Source organism: Lipophrys pholis (genome assembly GCF_963383615.2).
Source record: "Lipophrys pholis genome assembly, chromosome: 15".
Classification (NCBI taxonomy): domain Eukaryota; kingdom Metazoa; phylum Chordata; class Actinopteri; order Blenniiformes; family Blenniidae; genus Lipophrys; species Lipophrys pholis.
In genome coordinates this window covers 15,753,025-15,772,287 of record NC_137642.1, presented here as the reverse complement: position 1 = coordinate 15,772,287, position 19,263 = coordinate 15,753,025, and the positions used below count along the sequence as shown (strand labels likewise).

At 41.0% G+C, this 19,263-nt stretch overlaps 1 protein-coding gene across 1 annotated transcript in view; it reads left to right on the top strand.

Moving 5' to 3' along the window:
• Nucleotides 1–264: 264 nt before the first annotated feature.
• mlip (muscular LMNA-interacting protein) overlaps nt 265–19,263 on the top strand; it is a 30,540-nt gene continuing 11,541 nt past the window's right edge. Inside the window, exons 1-9 of the mRNA XM_080482267.1 lie at nt 265–439; nt 6,417–6,542; nt 10,521–10,649; nt 10,985–12,643; nt 13,263–13,334; nt 13,837–13,914; nt 15,569–15,652; nt 15,733–15,768; nt 17,960–18,004. Of these exons, the coding sequence (XP_080338393.1) occupies nt 410–439; nt 6,417–6,542; nt 10,521–10,649; nt 10,985–12,643; nt 13,263–13,334; nt 13,837–13,914; nt 15,569–15,652; nt 15,733–15,768; nt 17,960–18,004 (2,259 nt within the window). The 5' untranslated portion in view covers nt 265–409. The remainder of the gene's footprint in view (nt 440–6,416; nt 6,543–10,520; nt 10,650–10,984; nt 12,644–13,262; nt 13,335–13,836; nt 13,915–15,568; nt 15,653–15,732; nt 15,769–17,959; nt 18,005–19,263) is intronic.

Here is a 19,263-nt window from a genome sequence, read left to right as displayed (position 1 = left end):
ATTATTTGCTGTTTATTTATGAGGCTTGTAGAGAATTCCTGAAAAAAAAAAAAAAAAAAAGAGTTATTCATAGAAAAGTGTGGGGAATGTTTAATAATGTGACAAAAAGAGTGGTGGCATGCAACAATCAGGGCAGTTTTGTTGCCCCCTCAGGGTTTGTTGCTGGTGTGAACATTGTCAGCGGTGCCCTGCAGACAGCCTGCTGTCTGCAAGCTATTTGTGGCTATTATGTGTCTATAAAAGGAAATCTGCAGGGCCGCGCTCACACACCAACAGTATTACAGATTGAAGTTCATGAGAGGGGTTGAAGAGGTGGACATCTCATCTCTGATGGCTTCCCCCATCAACATTTGACGTCTTTGGTGAGCCCGGACCTGAGCTACTGGATGGAGAGGCACACGAAGCAGAGATGGACTGGATAAATGAAAATGACGGCGAGGTAAGAGGGTTTGGGAAAAGGCATTTTCTGTTTGAAAGACACGTCATTTTTCTTGTCAGCTGTTTGACATCAGGCTGCAGAGATATCCAAGAGTTTGCTTTTGAGTTGCAACAAAGCTGAGTTTGAATTCAATTTTCCGATGAAAATTTCCTCAAAGCTGCATGAACTCTTTCAAATCAGCACCCCCCCTGTTGTGTCCTCCTGCAGCCCCGGGCATCTTCCAGGCAACCATACAGAAATACTTACAGACACAAACAGAGGCAATGATTTCCTGTCACCTTTACCCGGATATCACTTATCAAAACTGCTTTCAGAACAGAGGTTTGACTATCGTGAAACAGAAACTCAAGTGTAGAGTATGAAAAAAAACATCGGACAAAAACTTAATAAAATTGTAAAAGAATTCTTTATGACAGTTCTTTAAAATGTGTTCCTCTTTTACTCCATTGAAGGTAAATTAGAGAAGTGTTTGTGTGTGTGTGTGTGTGTGTGTGTTGGCTCTGTCTCAGTATATGATCTTGGCAATAATCACAATATTTGTTTATAATCTTAGCCCCATGCTCGGTAGCAGCTGGCTCTGGGCTATATTTGAACCCCATATCTGCTCCGTTTGCTCTGCAGGGAGTGGTGATGTGTTTGTCTGTAATTAAACTCTTTAGCCGGCGACACACCCGACTGTTTATTCTTGTTCTGTGGCATAATGTCAACTATCGTGAGAGGAAGTTTGTCGTCTGTGGACCACTTGAAAGTTCCACGAATGACTTCGCCGAAAATCTGCTCGTTCGTCGCTTCCTTGAGGCACATTTCTAACTTTCTACCGCGAGCCATAGTTTTACGACGACGGGCCCCTTTAAAGAGCACCACACATGGTGGTCCCCCTTCAAGATATGATTTAGTGCTGCTTCTATTCAATCTTTGGGACGGGTCTGAGATGCCACGAGGAAAAAAAATTGAGCGGGAGCTCACATGCAACGGGTTGACACGCAGCACAGTGAGGCGGTGGTGGCTGGAAATGTGATCTATGAGGACGGCATGACCTCGGCAGCACTCAGCACTATCAAACATTAAAGCTGGCTCCAGCGGGCAAGTAGGAAATGCACGCTTTAACCTTTCACAGTATAAACTTACTCTGCTATGACTACAGAGGACAAGCAAACAAGGCGGTTTCGCAATAGCGCGCATAGATAAACAAGTTTATGAGATGATTATTTTCGTCAAAGAATTTACCCGGTGTGTTTTTGTTTTTTGAATTTATTTATAGCTGATTGCTGTTATTTTTAAGATAAATATCTCACTCATCGTTGAAGTCCCACAGCCTTAAGTAAGTTATGGAATTACCGGAAACCTCACATCGAGAAATCTGTAGCGGTGTTTTTTGTTGGCAGAAATGACCCTGAAATTAACCCAAGAAGCTGAAATCATATGCTTATTTTCTGAGTGTATTTAGTACGTATGGATATTTGCCATTCACTGAGGTTCTGCTGATGTCAGAGACCTTTTCTTTTTTTTTCTCAATGACATTTCGTTTAATCTTCTTGCCAATTGCTCACTGAATGGACTTGAATGGATAATTCTAGGTGCTATTGTACACATTCAAATAAATACTGGCTTTTGTCTTGTCAAGGATGCTTTAGCCTTAATCTTGAGTAGGGGTCTGGAACATTTGTGAACAAAAGGGCCATTTTCGTAATTTTCCACTAAATAAAATTTGTCTGAAGCTGCAAAATACCGTATGCAAATTTATCTGAGATAATGAAAAAAACATATAAGAAAATGGCTATCCTTACAAAAAAGAACAAGGTTGCAATAATGAAGTGTCATAGACACATTTTAGATACAGTATATTTTTCTTACATTTTTAGCCGTTTTGGCCAATTCTAAAGGTTATTTTCCCATGGATCTTGAGACATTTTATACATCTTGACTATTTTAGCCTCTTGAGCTCTTTAATAATTTTTTTACATGCTCTGTGTTCCCTAATGATTAGAGCAGTTTTAGCTCTCCTAATTTTTCCCTCTTTTTTCTTTATTTTTTTGCCCTTTTTCCTTTTCTTTCTCTCCTTTTTTCCCTTCCCTTTTCACAGTTTTACTTTTTCCCTTTTGCTTTTATGTTCTCCCTTTTTTCCTTTACCTTCTTTTCCTTTCTCTCTCTTTTTTTTTTTAAATATTTATTTGCTGCTCTGGATGTTTTTAGCTGTTTTAGCTTATTTAGCTGTTTTTATCCATTTTTGAAATTCAGCGTGCAACGTAAAATAAAATACAAATGAAGGTTTATTTACATTACATATTATGAAAGCTTCGGAGAGCCACTGCAGAGGGGCTGAAGAGCCACATGTGGCTCCGGACCCCTGAGCCAGAAGGGATGAATAAAGAAAAGGAATTGAACATCGGTTATTTTATTTCTGGTTTCTATTGCTGCTGGATTCATTACTGTACATCATACAGAATAGTAAAGTGAGATTTAGTGGGACCCAGTCCTTTTTAAAAATGCAAAAAAAGAAAAAAGCATCATTTGCCAGGCCACCTGCACTATATAATGCATGCAACACTGGATCAAAACCAACCGGTGGCCTTGAAGTTAAAAGTAATTATTCTTCAGTGAATCCAATGTAAATATAAAGCACAAACCCCTTTGCAGAATATCGGATTTACCAAAGATCTTACCAACTATCTTCTATACGTACACCAAATCATTTCAATATCAACAGCCAGGAGCATTATTATTGTTAGATTTATTATATATGCCATTCGGCTGCTGATGACTGCTTGTTTTGAGACAAAACCACGTCGTGTATAAAAGTGGCTCTCGTTGAAGATGGCAGCAGGCACACTCACTTCCTCCTTTGAATTCTTGGTGATCCTGCTGTTATTATGGGCAGTCCCATAAATAATGAGCTTCTTCACATTTGTTACTTTATTCATTTAATCTTCGCTATCATGCTGTATTAGTCTAGATTATGTTAATGGTTAATAGCTACGATGAAAAGAGGGTTGTGGTGCGGCGGTCTGCTATTCCTGATATGACACAAGCTGTGCTGTGTAGTCTTGCTGTGGTAGGCGTGCGCTCATGACTGGACGCTATATGATTTCCCATCAATAAGTTTTCATAAAATGCTTATAATAATCTTATTGTACAATGAAACACCTGGTCAGTCCCTTGAAGAAGTGTTGCTGTATTGGGTAAGCTTCTGTTGCTCCCATTTCCCCTCATCATCGATCACAAACTTTGTCTGCTTCCTCTGCTGAGGTACTACCGCTGGGTAAATATCAATTCTGAAAGCGCAGGCTCTTATGGCGATAAACATGTGCTTGACCCCTGAGCTCAAGTGTGCAGGTAAAATACGAGAAACAACCTAAACAACCAACAGACCAACACACAGTAAATGCGGGCCATGCAGCCCTGAGGTCTATAATGGTTCCTAGTTAGTATTGACTGAAATGAAGAGTCCAATCTCTGATCCTGGAGCCTCAGGAAATAGAACATGATCACACCACACAACGATCTACTTCTCCTAAATCCATTCTTCAGTATTCATTGCTGGCTGCACATAAAAATAAATCGGAATAATATTACATAGTGGATGCGGTTTTATATTTTAAGCACAATTCAGAGCGACATTGATTTGTAAAATACTCTACTGTCATTTTGTATCGGAGCTGCTTTTTAATCTTCCTCCCAGCAGCAGTGTGTCTTACACCATTATTAAGAAGAGCCTCCAATCCTCTATTAGCAGCAGCATATATGTGGAGCGGTCATGTGATTCTTTTTTTGTTTTAAAATGAAGTCTCAAGTAGGTTCTTAAATAACCTCGGCTGATTAGTTGAAGAAATTTCCCTGCCCTGATTCACTGGCTGGCAGTTCGAAGACGACCCGACAGCGCTGCAGAAAGAGAGCAGGCACGATTAAAATGCAGTGGAAGCACTTCCCCATCCAGTGTCTGTGTTGATTACATCAGTAGGAATGAATAGGAAACATTTTCACTCAATCAGAGCTTTAAATACCATTGAACTCGATTTGCAGAGGTATCTGTGCCAACACTTTGACAAACCGAAGCCACGGTATCGCCCATTATTATGAGCAATAGATGGAGAGTCCCAACACCATTTACCAAAGTATGAGAGGATATTAGGTTTTGGCAGTTTAATGGCTTTTTAAAATGTGAAAAAAAGTGGACTGTTCTCGTTATTCTCAACATTTCCCATTCTAATTCGACCCGGGCCACGTCGCTATTTTTCATATTCACAGCTCTACATATTTTCAGCAAGGCTGGTCCCTGGTGGGAATCCACCCATTAGCACCGACGGTGAAAGTTGTAACTCACGCTGATCCTGTACTAAAAGCTGAAAGCTCAATGTGGTACTTTCTCTTAGCAGCTGTTCTAGTTGTTTCACAGAATAGACATGTATATTATCCCAAAGGTCTTTTTGAGGCAAATACACTTTTTTTTATTTTTTTTTAGCTGTACACTCGAGACCTGATTGGAAAGGAAACTACTAATTTCAGAAAACTTCTGGCCTAAAGTGAACATATTTTTCTTAGCGTGGGGTAAACACCCCCCCCCCCCCCCAAAAAAAAACCCAAACAAACCAGGCTGCTCAAAAACCTGAGTTTGTTATTAAATTGGTGTAAAATTACTTGTAGTTGCAACATGAACAGAAGCTACTGCTGTAAATATATCAAGAACAGGTAAAACAAATTACAGGTTTTGCACATACAAAAAACTATGGTTTTTTTTTGGCTCTTGGGGAGTTCAAAATATACACTGATAACATCCAAGACCAGAATACTGGAAGTATTAAACCAGCTTTGTTATTTCAACATTTTTCCAGATGTTTACACCCACTCCCACTTTTCTTGACGGATTTCAGTTACTCTATTTCCTGAAAGCAACTCCTTCTATCGTGGAGCTGTAAATAGAGGCCAGGCATGGGTGATAACCACTGAAGTATTTTTCACCATGAATCCATAGAACATGCGGCGAATAGATCTTCATCAATGCTTATAACATCTAATGCCTTTGTGGTTAATGCTCCACTTTGTATGTAATTTCATTATCGTCAATGGCAAAGTCTTTCAAAAAGCATAAAAGCCTTGAGCATCAAAGCATCCCTGTGTTGACAATATGTGGTATTGCATCATTAGACACAGGCACCGATTACTATTAGGATTTGGCAGCTGCCAATCAGACAATGCATGTTGCTCACTCCAGAGCAGTTTGAGAGCCGGGTGCATTGATTGTATTGGACACTGACAAAATGTCCCACTGATCGAATCACCCCGGGTTTTTCATGCTTTCGAATGCTTGTTCCTAGGTTTTCCATCATGACCTGACAATGTATTTGCTGGCCCAGCCACTATCCACATCTGTTATCCAATCTTGCAAAAGCACTGTGTACCTATGTGTGTACTGTGTACCTGCTTTTAACATGTGTTAGTCACTTCAACCTTGGTTTCACGTGAGGGTCATCAATAGTTATTAGATTATCATTATCCGTACAGTTTATAATGTCACAGGGACTCCTCCCAGCGTATACACAGAATATATAAAGCACGGGTGCCACGTGCAGATAAGGACATGAGCTGGTTTAATCGCAGTTCATCACTCCTCATTGAATATGGGCGTATCGATGCTTTGAGCAGCAGGGCGCTTAATTACTTAATCTGTGTGTTTGGGCGTATGATGATGGATCGTGTGTGATAGGGAATAGATACTCTGTATAGTAGAAAGATGAAAAAAAGCCAATTTCAGCCGCTGTGAGAAAATATGCTGTTATGTAGCTCACAATGAGATTTTAACAAGACCTTGGCATGACATGAGAAAATGTAATTTATGTATCATTTTGCATTTTTTTTTTATACATTTGAGTCACCATCTACTGCCAGTAAAAAACAAAAGTGACTCAAAATTACATAATAAAGGAGTACTTATGAATTACAACCCCCCCCCCCCCCCCCCCCCCCCCCTCATGTTTTACAGGTTTCAGTGGGAGTGCCATCTAAGCCTTCTATTTTCACATTTGTGCCAGTGGTGCAGAAATTACCAATTAAAAGCATCATTTCTGAGGAATGGAGAGCTGAAGCCCCGACAAGGAACATGAAAAAGGTATAAGAGCATTTTCTTATCTATGAGTGTTATTTTTTATTTCAAGACATCAATGCAAAATAATCCCAAATTGTTTCTGGTTAAACCAATGAAAGCATTGCAATTTGATTTCAATCCATCCATCCATCCATCCATCCATCCATCCATCCATCCATCCATCCATCCATCCATCCATCCATCCATCCATCCATCCATCCATCCATGGATAACATGCTGAGAGCCAGATTCCTTAAAAAGTAATACTTTCTTGTATTACTTTAACCAAGCCACTCAGTCTAACGTTTTACCTGGAAAAACGTTTGCATTGTGTTGATCTCAAAGCAATCAGAGTAACATCCTCTGGAAGACGCTAAAAAGAGTTTCACCAGCTATAATTATTTCAGCAAATAATCAGCAAACTGCAATTACAATTAAACACACTTTGCTTGAAAAGAATAAACATGACATAAACTGTTTGGTGTATAGTGTGTTTCCTCCATTTTAATTTCCTATCCAGCCTCAGTTTTGAACAACATCATCCATTGAATTTGCCAGAAGGTTATTTTATGTGTTCCACGAATGATCTAAAGACAGAACACATGGATGCGTTTTAAGATCAAATGGTCTGCTCCCCATCATGATGTATGACAGTGTATGGAATTTTGTTTTCACACTGATGTGAAAAAGTGACATCATTATGAATTGAAGACCAATGGAGAATTTTTGATGTATTTCAACAATTATTTGTATTGATGGTTTGATCATTTTTGACATTGAGTCCAACGTTTTTGGCACCACTTCACCACACAAGCCGGAAATGTTGTCGCTGACACCTAGTGAGACAAGCCATCTTGGGGGGCTGCTGTCGACCCCCACCGGTGTTGATTGCTCAGGGCTTATGGGTGCCATTGAATGTTCATTCAACATCACAGCAGCACTTCAGCTCCGGGTGCCTGGAGTCAGTTTGCTGGCAGCCTGCATATATAGACTTCAAAGGTCTTTTCCCTGGAGGGATGGCACCATTAGTTTCTCAACTCCCCTCACTGCTATTACCTAAAGGAGTGGCAACCTTTCAAGTTGTTGACATGTGACTGCACAGCTGCAAAGTTGCCAAGATACTCCCTGTTTTAGTGCACATTGAGGTTGATATACGGGGTGTGTATCACCATTTTCTTTCTGTTGCGTCCTCATCTCAACTTCAGACCACTTCATTCCTTGTGTGTCGCAATGAATGTTTTTCTCTCATATTTTCAGTCGTCAAGGTGGACTTGGAAGACGTGCGTTTTGAAGATGAATGGACGTAAACTAAAATAAATCCACACTATCCTTTAAGTTATTATGACAAAGACAAAAAGGGAACATCTCCTTCAGAAATGAAAGACACACGAAGGATGAATGAAGAAGCGTATGATATCGTGGGCACAGTCGGTGGTCTCACTTTGGCACAGCAGTACCCGTTGTCTCCATTGTCCAGATCCCTGCTGCTGCTGAAGAACACAACAGTGTTCATCACACTTCAGACTTGACAAGACAAGAAAGATGAAAAAAATGCTGAATTCTGGTGTTTAATCATCCACGGTACAAGCCCCTCGCCCTTCTCATCAGCTTCCACTAAACTAAAAAAAAAATGTTTTTTCTTCTGAGGGCTTTTTAGCTCATCCCTGGGAAGGTTTCCGACAGAGTTCACATACATGTCGAGACACAGTTGTGAACAGGCTTCATATAGTGACTCCGGATGAAGAATCCAGTCACATTTAATTCTGTTCACCTCAAAAAGGAGGTCAAACATATCACAGTAGAATATAGTTTGGAAAAAAGCTCAAGAGGGAAGATGTGAAACTGCTTTTGAAAGATTTGTAGTCCCGGATAAATTGGTATAAAATCTGCAAATGATGCAAAAAAAAAAAAAAGAAAAACATTCTAAAGTTTACAGAACCGCCCCCCCAAACCCTGTGATTTAAATTTAACTCTCTCTGTGGGGACTGATGCTGTCACTTCCCAGAGTTAAAGCTCAAAACTGCTATCCTTCCAATCTGACTTTTGGCTGGAAAACAAGATGTTTTCCCACAAAGTTTGGCACAGTTCCTCCCACTGCATCTTTTTGCTTTTTCATGCTAATCCGCAAACAGTTCAAACCATGCATGAAAATGTGTAAGATGTCAGGACTTTCTGTGAGTCTGAGTTTTGTGAAGAAAGTGTAAAAAAGTACCTCTTCATCAACTGAGGTTCACTTTATGGATGGAGCAGCAGCAAACAAATATGAATATATTTGACCACATAGCAAATCTGCCTCTGTGAGTATTAAATCTCCTTGTTGGAGAAGATGCATGCGTTTCTGCAACAGTGCACTCATGTAGGACAAATATTCTGTACCCACGCTTACATCTTTGTCAGGTAGCATCCTGTTAACGTTTGGAAGGAGAGCAAAACATCGACTTGACAGTAATCCAAAATATAGTTAGCAGCAGTTTGCAGCTTAGACTGAGCCTCAAACTTGTTGCGTTCACCCTTCAAAGATCAGGAACGCACCCCAGTGGCAGATTGCGCAAAATGTACAGATTTACCCGAGAGACATTCAGCGGCTCATTAATCCACCAGTGCGATAGAGAGCAGCCTGTTCATCTTTCTTCTCAAAATAAAGAGATTGCATATGTGCCCTCGTGCAATATATTAAATTAGATGGGGCCATCAAGTAGTCGTTATGAGTTCATTCCCCGTGTGGCCACCACCGCGTTTCATAGTAAGCTTCTCTGCAAAATTCACATCGAATTTTAAATACAAGTTTTTTTTCTGTGTATGTGCTATACTGATTTGGATCAGAGCTTGCATTCAGTTCTTCAGACGATAGCGAGGGAGCAGATGATTCCCCCGATGAGCGCTCACTTAGTTAATTTAAAATCCGAAAGTGCAGCAAGTAAGCATTTTAATTCCAATTTGTTAAGAAAAGTCCTCGAGCCATTGCAACATCAACATCATACATGCACAACATAAGTCACATGTATGACGATGCTGTGCTTGCTACCTTGCTCTTATATTTTGGTATTTACTGGCAGCAGATGTGAAGACTACAGATCACTGCAGTTATCAGGTTTGAGCCAATTTTGGCGATGTTGTCCACACAAACTTCTTTTTAAATCCAATGCCAGAAAAAAAAACCATCAACATAGCAGCTTTTCATGCCCCCATTAAACATTTCATTTGAATTAAAATTAATTAGTTTGTGTTATGTGTTATGTGTTATGTGTTTTTTTTGTTTGTTTTTTTTTGCAGTCACAATAAAAAAGAAAGCGGCAGGTCATGTCAGTAATTAAGGCTGTGATGAGCAGTTATTTATTTGAGCCTCATGCCACTGTCGCACATATTAATATTTAAAAAAAAGGCTCCATATGTGAAATGGATCATATTAATTTGTGTCTTATCGAATATAACAGAAGACCTCATTTTAAAAGTATTTTATTGTTACTGCAGGAGCCCTATCAGTGTCAGTTCACCTGATGTTCTCATTGAAGTCTGGCAATTAAACACACCAGCAATTACAAGGTGGTGGTGGTGGTGGAGGACAGGATCATTATGTTAATATGACAGGATAGTTTTGATGCAACCCAATGTGTTAATGCTCATTCTTTCAAATATATTACTTCTCCGAATCAAATGTTTTCAACTTGGTCCTTCAGGTGATGAAATAGAAAAAATCAGTGAGCATCTTTACTCATATTTGTCCCATAGATCAAGACTGAAGTCATTACTTTACCGTTTGCCACTCAACTCTTGCGTCTGCAGCCCATCGGTCAGTTGTTCAGCCCTGCATACGACACACGCACAAAACCAACGTGGACATGACATGTGTGCGTACATGTGAGTCATGTGTCCGTGGTGCCATGTGGTGCATTAACGCCCCCCGCCCCCCCCCCCGAGAGGCCTGTCGAAGTTCACCTCGGGTTTTCTCAGGTTTCACTCGCTCCGTTCCTTCTAAACATTTGCCTCATTTCCTGCCATCAGATTGTGGCCGTGCCCCCCGAGAAGACAACTCAGGATACCATGTCGGACAGAGAGACTTTCAAAGCAGAGAGAGTTTTTATCAAGGACTCTGTTGTGGGAGGAGCAGGAAACGCAAGTCAAATGCCTCAAGTAAGTCCAACACACACACTCTCAATATCACGAGAGGAAAAAAAACATGAAGCTTTGATTTATAAGATATTTATGTTTATACGTGATATATGGATATTTTAAAATTGTAATGAATCAAAAAGCACTGCCATGAAATTGACTGGAGAAAAACACTGCTCTTTTCTTCTTTGTGCTTCATAATGTGCTTTACTTTATTTCTTTTTTTTTAGGAGTTTCAAAAATGTTATGAGGAATTAAAATTGGTCCTTCTGTTTGTTTTATTTTTAAACAAAGTCCATTTTCAGGCCTCAGGTAAGACATACAAAAAAAAGTGAACAACTGTTTCTGTCTTTCAGTTGAAGCCAGATTACGTGAGTCTCTCTCCACCCGAAGCCTCTCCTCCAGCCAGAGCTCAGGCTGAAAATACACCCAACCACGGAGACGCCAGGACGGCATCTATGGAAACAGCTGTTGACAAACACCGGGGCCTTCCCCAGTGGCGGAGTCACAACGCTGCCGGGCATGCTGAGGTTAGCCTGGGTTGCTTTCCAAATAGAGCGTCTGTGTCAGAGGACAGGACGAGCCCCACAAACTCTGCAGACCTGTTCCCCACCCCAGCTTCATCCAGAGAGTCCATCCTGTCCGAGGGCTCGGACAAGGAGAGGAGCTGGTCCGCTGTGCTGCGTTCCTCTGTAACCTCTCCTGTTTCTTTCAGCCGCACCGTCTCTCCATGCTCATCTGTTCGCTCTGGCATTTTCTCTCCCGCTGTCATCCAGATCAAGACGCATTGTCTTGCTCCTGGTTCTAGTTTGGTTAATATCCCTCAATCCTGCTTCTCATCCTGCGACAGCTTGTCCTCCGTCTATCCACAGTCCCCCCCCCCTCGTCCCCGGCACCGGCCTCCTCTCACCCGACTCTCCCTTCTCACTGCCATCCTGAGGAAAGGTCGTCTCCCGGTCTTGTCCTCAGCTCTACAGCGGCCTTACACCCCCTGCTGGCCCATTAACCCCGTGACCCTGTCCTTCTGTAACGCATGCTCAGCAGCCTCCAGTGTGGCCTCCATCCCCCTGGAGTTCTCCTCTCACTTCTCCTCATCAACATCTATTGATAGTCAAAGCCACAGTCACAGAGAGGCTGACAGGTGCACCACCGCTCCCCCAGCTGTGCGGCTGCGTGAGCTCAACAGAACGTGCCCACAGACTCAAGGAAAGAGATGCCCCGAGCAAATTCGCCCAAGCAGTGCACCTAAATGGGAGCGAGTGATTTCACCTCCTCCAGCAAAGGGCATCACGCTGCCCCGAGTCCCACTGCCTCTGTTCAGCTCCAAACTCCAATCTGTCACTTCCCCGAAATGTGAGGAATCCCACTGTGTTACTTCAAAAAAAGTGTCGGACCTAAATCCCTCCGCCACCCAGTTCCCAGAGCTGAAGCCAAGCAGTGCTCACATGTTTCTCAAGAGCCACGCAGGAACTCCCCTTAAAAAACTCCTCTCTTCTTCCCTTCAATATAGTAATGAGCCAGTCACCACCCTGCCCCACAAATGGAGTCGCCAACCAAATTCGTCTCTTTCGAGGCTTCACTCGCTTTCTCAGCGACTCAGATCGCCGCCTGTCTGCCCTTCACAGCTCCAGAACTCCCACTCCTGTGCCACAATGTTCCCTGCTCGGGCTGAGGTAACGTCACCTGCTCCTCCCGGACAAAACACTATCAGAGGGTGTGAGTCAGAGAGGAGTCGCCTTATTCCCAAAAGTGCCTCACCACCTCGGAGCTTTAGCAAAATGCACTCTCTGTCCCCTTCCCGCTACACGCCCATGGTTTTTTCTGGATGGCCGTCGCCCATCAGCACGCCCACGCTCACGCCCACCCCCACCCTCACCCCCACCCTCACGCCCTCTCCTGCTCCGCCTGTCAGAGACCTCACTCCATCTCCTTCCCTCTCCCTGCGCTCCACGCCCTCTCCAAGGCCGGGGAGTGGAATATCAGACTGCAGTGACAGAGAGGGTAAAAAAAGAAAGGTAGACATTGTTCTTGCATGGCTTACCTCGACTGAGGATGATTTCTGGTATTTTTCTCTCTGACATGCTGCTGTCTCATGCTGTGTGGTTAAAAATACATTTCACTCAGTTGATATGAGGACATCATGCACTTTTCCCTGTTTGACTCATGTTTGATCATGTTACAGATTACTGCTCTGCATGCATTTCTAAAGTACAACATCTGAAATGTCAAATTTGTGAAGCGAAAGGGAATGCATCACGATAAAATGCATTTGTGCCTTTAGTAAGTTGAGTAACATGACACAAGATTTCTGAGTAAATACTAGTGGTAATCCAGTATATTAAGAGAAGGCCCTGAATTTAAATGATAGACGCTGCCAAACCGTCAAGAGAGACATCTGTACAAACGTCACGTGTTTTCCAGTGAAGGCAAAACTAAGAAATATTTTTTTTTTAATACTACTGTGCATCAATTTTGCATGATTAACTGTCTGCAGCAGCTCATGATAAGGCAGGAATAATTAAACATGAAAAGAAGCATATGACACATTACCACGAGACTTTGCAAGTTTATTTGAAATCGTAATTGTCAATGCATTTGTATTCATAGTCTGTTCTTCTCCCTTCTGAACTCTAGACACACAAGATTAAGTTAAGCTACAAATCACTTGCAGCAATTCCCACAAACACCCTACTGCTGGATCAGCAAGTAAGTTCAGTTCCTTCCACTCTAATCCGCATAATTCACTCTGTTATTCACAGGTCTGAAATCCAAATTATACAGGAACTATGATGCAGCTTAAGAGGTATACAAATGAGCTAAAATTGGAATAGACTCATAAAAGTTGAGGTTTAATTAAACAAAATTTAAAAAAAATTTCCCGAGTTAATTATTTTTTAGGTTTTTATAAAAAATGTCAATTTATATAAAAATTTAAAAAAAGGATTCACTTCTATGTGAAAATGTCAGTTTTTTAAACCTGTGTTTGAATTAAAGATTCAAACAACTATGAAAAACAGGCATAATGCTGCCTTGTGTATACCATAGCACGATACATTTAAAGCTGGAGATGAGGGACTTCAGTGTGGGGAGAATACCAAGTAGGTACTCCGGAATGATGGGAATGGCATTGTGGCAAGTGTGACATATATAAGAAAGCAGCCGTGTTGGCGGCACACTCAATGTTGTCCCTCTCTTTTGCTTTTTATAGGCGATAGATGAGCAGATAGAAAGACAAGACAGTCGATGTGACACGCTCGACGACGCCGTGGCAGACACCCATGCTGAGGTAGTCCAACACACAACATGGTTTTCATTTCGTGTATTGACCAGCTCGTTCAGGCCTCACCGAACCAGCTGATCTTTATTGACATTTGAGTAAGAATGAGGTGGCCCAAAACCACCGAGAAATCCTGACTCTCAGCACCCAAATACACTCTGAGGTAAATACGCAGACGGATGCAAATCGAGCCTTCTGTCAGTTTTCTGTCATTTCTTGCATAATTTGGTAAATTCTCAAGGGACAAAGTGAGTAATACTGAGTAATACTACCGAGTCATGCTCCTGACAGTACTCCATGCTGTACATATGACATTACTTGGCCTGTATGCCAGGACAAAGAAGCTTCAGATAAGTTCAAAACGAACAGTTTATAAACTCATACAGTTGAAAACACAAAGCAACAAATTATCCCATAGGAACTATTTTTTAAAACACAACTGAGGGCATAAAATACTTTTTTCAGCAGTTTTGTAACTGTTTTGCAAATGTGTGTTTTAGAAATGTTGCCATGCAATAAACCAATATGCACACAGGACACACAGGAGCACGAAGGCACTGACGCATGGCAATGTTTGAAAGGCATGTATCAATTTATATGTGCAAAGGGAGCATATTTAGGCCTTTAAACTCTCCCTCAACATTTCTTGATATTGCCCTTCGAAGCAACATAATGAAAAGGGGATAAAAAAAAAACAAAAACCAAAAGAAAACACTGGCTAATAAAAGCCACTATGACTGAATTAATTTGAATATTATTGTTTCAAAATCAATTCATTTTCTTTGTAGTTCCCAAAAATCTGATTATTTATATTTTTGTGATTGTTTCTCTCAAACCATTTTTTTAAAATGGACTAATTTCAGATGTGACTGTGGACAGAAGTCTCTGCAAATTTCTCCCAGAAACCAGAACATTTGTGTCACCAGCAAACAATATAAACTTCAATCTCTTAAACACATTGCAAAGATCCCTGATATGCAGCGATGCCGGCAATGCGTTAATTAGTAACGCGTTTTTTCAGTTACGAGTAATCTATCGAGTTACTATTTCCAAACCAGTAATCCGATTCAGAGCAATTGAAAGGTCGCATGGAGCAGGCAGTACAAATAAACAAATAGTGCAACAACAGACTGCAAATACATCTTCGGGAAAATACATACCAGTAATAGTAAAAATCTAATAATAAAAACGTGAGTCAGATATAAATATAAATAGAAGTAGGTCAAAGGTAAAATATATATCTGCAGGGCGCAGGAGGCCAGGCAGGGATCAGCTCAGAGTTTTTGGCAAAAACTAGTAATCAGTGATCAGATTACTATTTTAAGGTAACTGTGGAAACAATGCTGACATGAAAGATGAATAACATGGTCATTTAGTCTGCTTAACATTGAAATGAAGAATGTTATCAGTAACCTGCTGCTTGATATCATCATCCCTACCCGATAAAGATGTTTTTGCTTCACCTGCATTAAAATGAAAAGACAGACTGTGTCGCGATATTATTCAACAGGGGGCTGAAGCTAATCCCCAATCAAAAGAAGGTAGAGCCTCAAATCAACCTGGCAGGCAAAGGAGAGCTCGGAGAATTCAGTTGAGACAGCTGCGCGTGTACATATTGCTCACTTCACGTTGCAGAGTAAAAATAATATTGTGCTTCACACAGATGTGCTCACCTGCTCAACTTCGGCAGCAGTCAGAGGAACTCTACGCCGTCATTGATGAAGTTTTGGCAAATTCCATTCCGGACGTGAGTTTTGCATCATTTTTATGTATTAAAGTAATGCAGGTTTGGGCTGATATTTAATTGAACTATCTCTCTCATTGCAGTCCCCCAGACCATCGACAGTTCACGCAGGTCAACAGGTAAAGTGTTTTCCTCGAACAGCATGTCAGCTGTTCATCTGACTTCAACATCTCTAAGTACTTACGATGAACCTTCACGCACTTAATTTTGATTAGAATTCTAATACAAGTTACTTCTTTGAAAAGTAGTTGATAGACTTCACCAGTTACCCAAGCCAAAACCAACCAGTCACTTGTGTGCGAAGGTCTTGATCAGGGTCCTGGAGAGAAGCAACCCGCTTCCCTCCAGTCAAATGGAGCCGTTCTGCCTCTCTGTTGTGTCTTTCCCAAAATTGACAAATCAACCTTTTTCTCCCCGTTATTTCAATTTCTATTGCACATCAGGCAATCTTTAAAAGGGTTCTTATCTTGCAGGCCGAGGCGACAAACGTGGCACTAAAATGAAAGAATGGTTCCATGAGGCTTTCCGCTGAAATGTTTGTCACGGCCTCACATGTTATCTTCCCGCCTTTGTCTTGAAGTGATAAATCTTGAGAGGTTTTCACTGAACTTAGTCTCGAATGACTCTTATTGACATTTCTGAGAGCGAGGCGAAGCATCCTTCTCGCTGAACAGATTCTTGGTAGTACGTATGTTATGTGGAGACAAAAGAGCAACCAACTAAAAAATAACTGAGAAATGTCGGCGCTTTGAAAAGGCAAAGAAAGAACAGCTAAGACGGGTGAGAACAGCAAACAATTTCCTGGACTAACTGAAACATGTTGCATAAATATATGATAAATTATGATCTTTGAATTTCCTAAATGCAACATAAATCACTATTTTGGTAAATATGGCAAAATTACATGTTTTTAAGTAGCAATAAACTTATAGGTACATGCTTTATTTATTTAATTATTTATTTGTTCATTCATTCATTAATTCGCTGGTCGGATGGGGGGCTGTTAGCAAAAATGTATCTTTTACTCATAGAGATTACAAACCTGTGGCCTTTTCCTATTATGCATTAACAGTTATATTTGATTTGTCATCTGGGAGGAAATTAGTTTTTGTGTGGCGTTGGACAACTGTGTCGGAAATTAGAAGTCGGTGTTGTTGTGTTCACTCTTTTTTTCCACCTCTCACAATTTATTTGTTAATGGAATATATATTACCCCTTACCTATTACATATTTAGAACGTTAATGCTTAAGATGTTTTCATCAGTGACAAAAGTAATGGTCAGTGGAGAGTTCTGCAATACTCGGCTATTATTTTCATGAAAGGAAGAATATCAAACACCAAAGTGTGCGAGAGAGTGTATGTAACCCGAATGTTTCAAAATGAGCACAAAATTACTAGCTCATGGTGAGATAAGTCTTTAATGTCTCACACAAACGCAAGAAAATCACACTCAATATACATATATCAAGTATAATTACATTGCTTGGAGAAATCACAGACACAGTCTGAATATCTGCCTGTAGCAGGTGGTCACTGGTAACGGCTCCTCACATCTGAAATACAATTATAACTAAAAACATGAATTATTGAAATTACATTGAATTAAAAATTGCAAAATAAAAAAAAAAGTTGGTGAGACATGGACAGTATAAATCTCTTATATTGTGATTTACTGAAACGTGAACTGGAAGTGGGATAAAAGATAAAAGTGAATTCTTACTATGATCCTCAGCACAAAAAAAAAAAAAAAGAAGGCATGTGTTCATTATTCATTAAGCAGAAAGTTTCTGGTTGCTTCCAGAGGAAAGATGCGTGTGCGAGGGTGCGTGTTGTCCTTGAGACGTCAGCACGCCACGACCTCGGATGATTGACCGAATTCAAGAGCGGAGTGATGAAAATGGACGACTGTCAGTCGCCCACAAGGAAAAAACTAGAATTACTGCCTCATGGTGATGTGACAACCAGAAAAGCTACAATTGGCATTAATTATACATCTAAGCTGACATAATACATGGAGCGAAGACTTTTTCAGAATTATCTTAAAATCTATCTATCTATCTATCTATCTATCTATCTATCTATCTATCTATCTATCTATCTATCTATCTATCTATCTATCTATCTATCTATCTATCTATCTATCCAGAAAACAGTCAGTTTGTCGTCTTCCCAACAAGCTCTTCTTTTTCTTACCTTCTTTTCTCTCATTTATGTGAAGGTGAAATTCACATTTTAATATTCAAGTGGCATGTCCCGGTGAATGAAACTCACTTGCGTCACTTCTGCCTGTTCTGTTTTTCAACCGACAGCAGAGCGGCTCATTGCCGAAATCCCTGGGACGAGAAACCAAATACGTAAGTTTAAGTTGCATACTTTCTCCTGTGTGATTGAGGAAATGGAAACGCGCACATGTCACAATCACAACGAGACAAAAAACCAATAGCATTTCATCGACTTGACTTTGAAAAGGGTTTTCTCTTTGCCGTGGGAAACGTGAATAAACAAGAGTAAACGTTGTAAATGTTGCAGGACTCGTTTTGACACGTCGGGTGTTGTGGTTTACGATTAACCTCCAAACATGGATTATTTCAAAAGGCATGTGTGGTTTTCTCTCGCTCAGACTCTGACTTTCCTGGTGACAATGGCGGCGAATTTGTTTTTATGGTAATGTAAATGGTAAATGGACTTCACTGATATAGCGACTTTTCGCTGAGAGCCAAAGCGCTTCGCTTGATTCATCACATTCAGCCATTCACACAATCAGTCACACGCCATTCACCGCGGTGGCTTTGACCTGCGACGGCTGCGTACACACACACTTAGAGCGCTGTGTTACATGTGATTGTGTAATATTGTTATATGTAATGTAAGGCGAGACTCTCTCGTACAGTAAGTTCCCAGAGACACAGCTCACGTTTGACTGTTTATTTTCCACTCTTCAGTTTCATCTGTTGCCTCTTCAGCCGCCCCTTCCCCCTACCCGTCCTTGAGCGTTCTCTCTTTTATGTTCCGGCATGCGAGAGAGGTAGAGAGGCAATTAGTTCCTGATGGGACTCAGGTGTGTTGCGTTGCCTCACCTGAGGTCCCGCCTCCTCCTGCTCTCGCCTGCAGCTCCACTCAAGTCCCCATTTAGCAGTCAGAACACATCTGTTGCATCACACCTTCTTTTATGAGAGCGTGTATTTAAGACGTGATGAGATGTGTGTGCTGTTTAGCCTCAAATATTGATGTGCGTCCGTGCTCAGCCTTCACATGGACGCCATTCAGAGCACGGCTTTCTCCCATCTATCTCCTTCTGCCTGTATCGTCTCTGATGTGCTTTGACGCTCTTAAAGCTTCGGGATGTGAGCAAATAGTTTTTTTCCCTCAAGTTAAATTCATGACAGCATGTTCCCTTCTTGAGAGCGTCACACTGATTTTGCATGCTGCATTTCATACACACCACCCGAACAAATGTTAATGTAAATGTAAATGGTTTTTGGGGGAAAAAAAGTGGGTGTTCAGCCACATGCAGATGTGTGGAACTAATTCAAATCCATCGTCATCCATTCATTTGTCAGCTCTTCATCTCGACTTGCTCCCAGTCGTGTGCAGCCACTTTTCGTGATGGCTT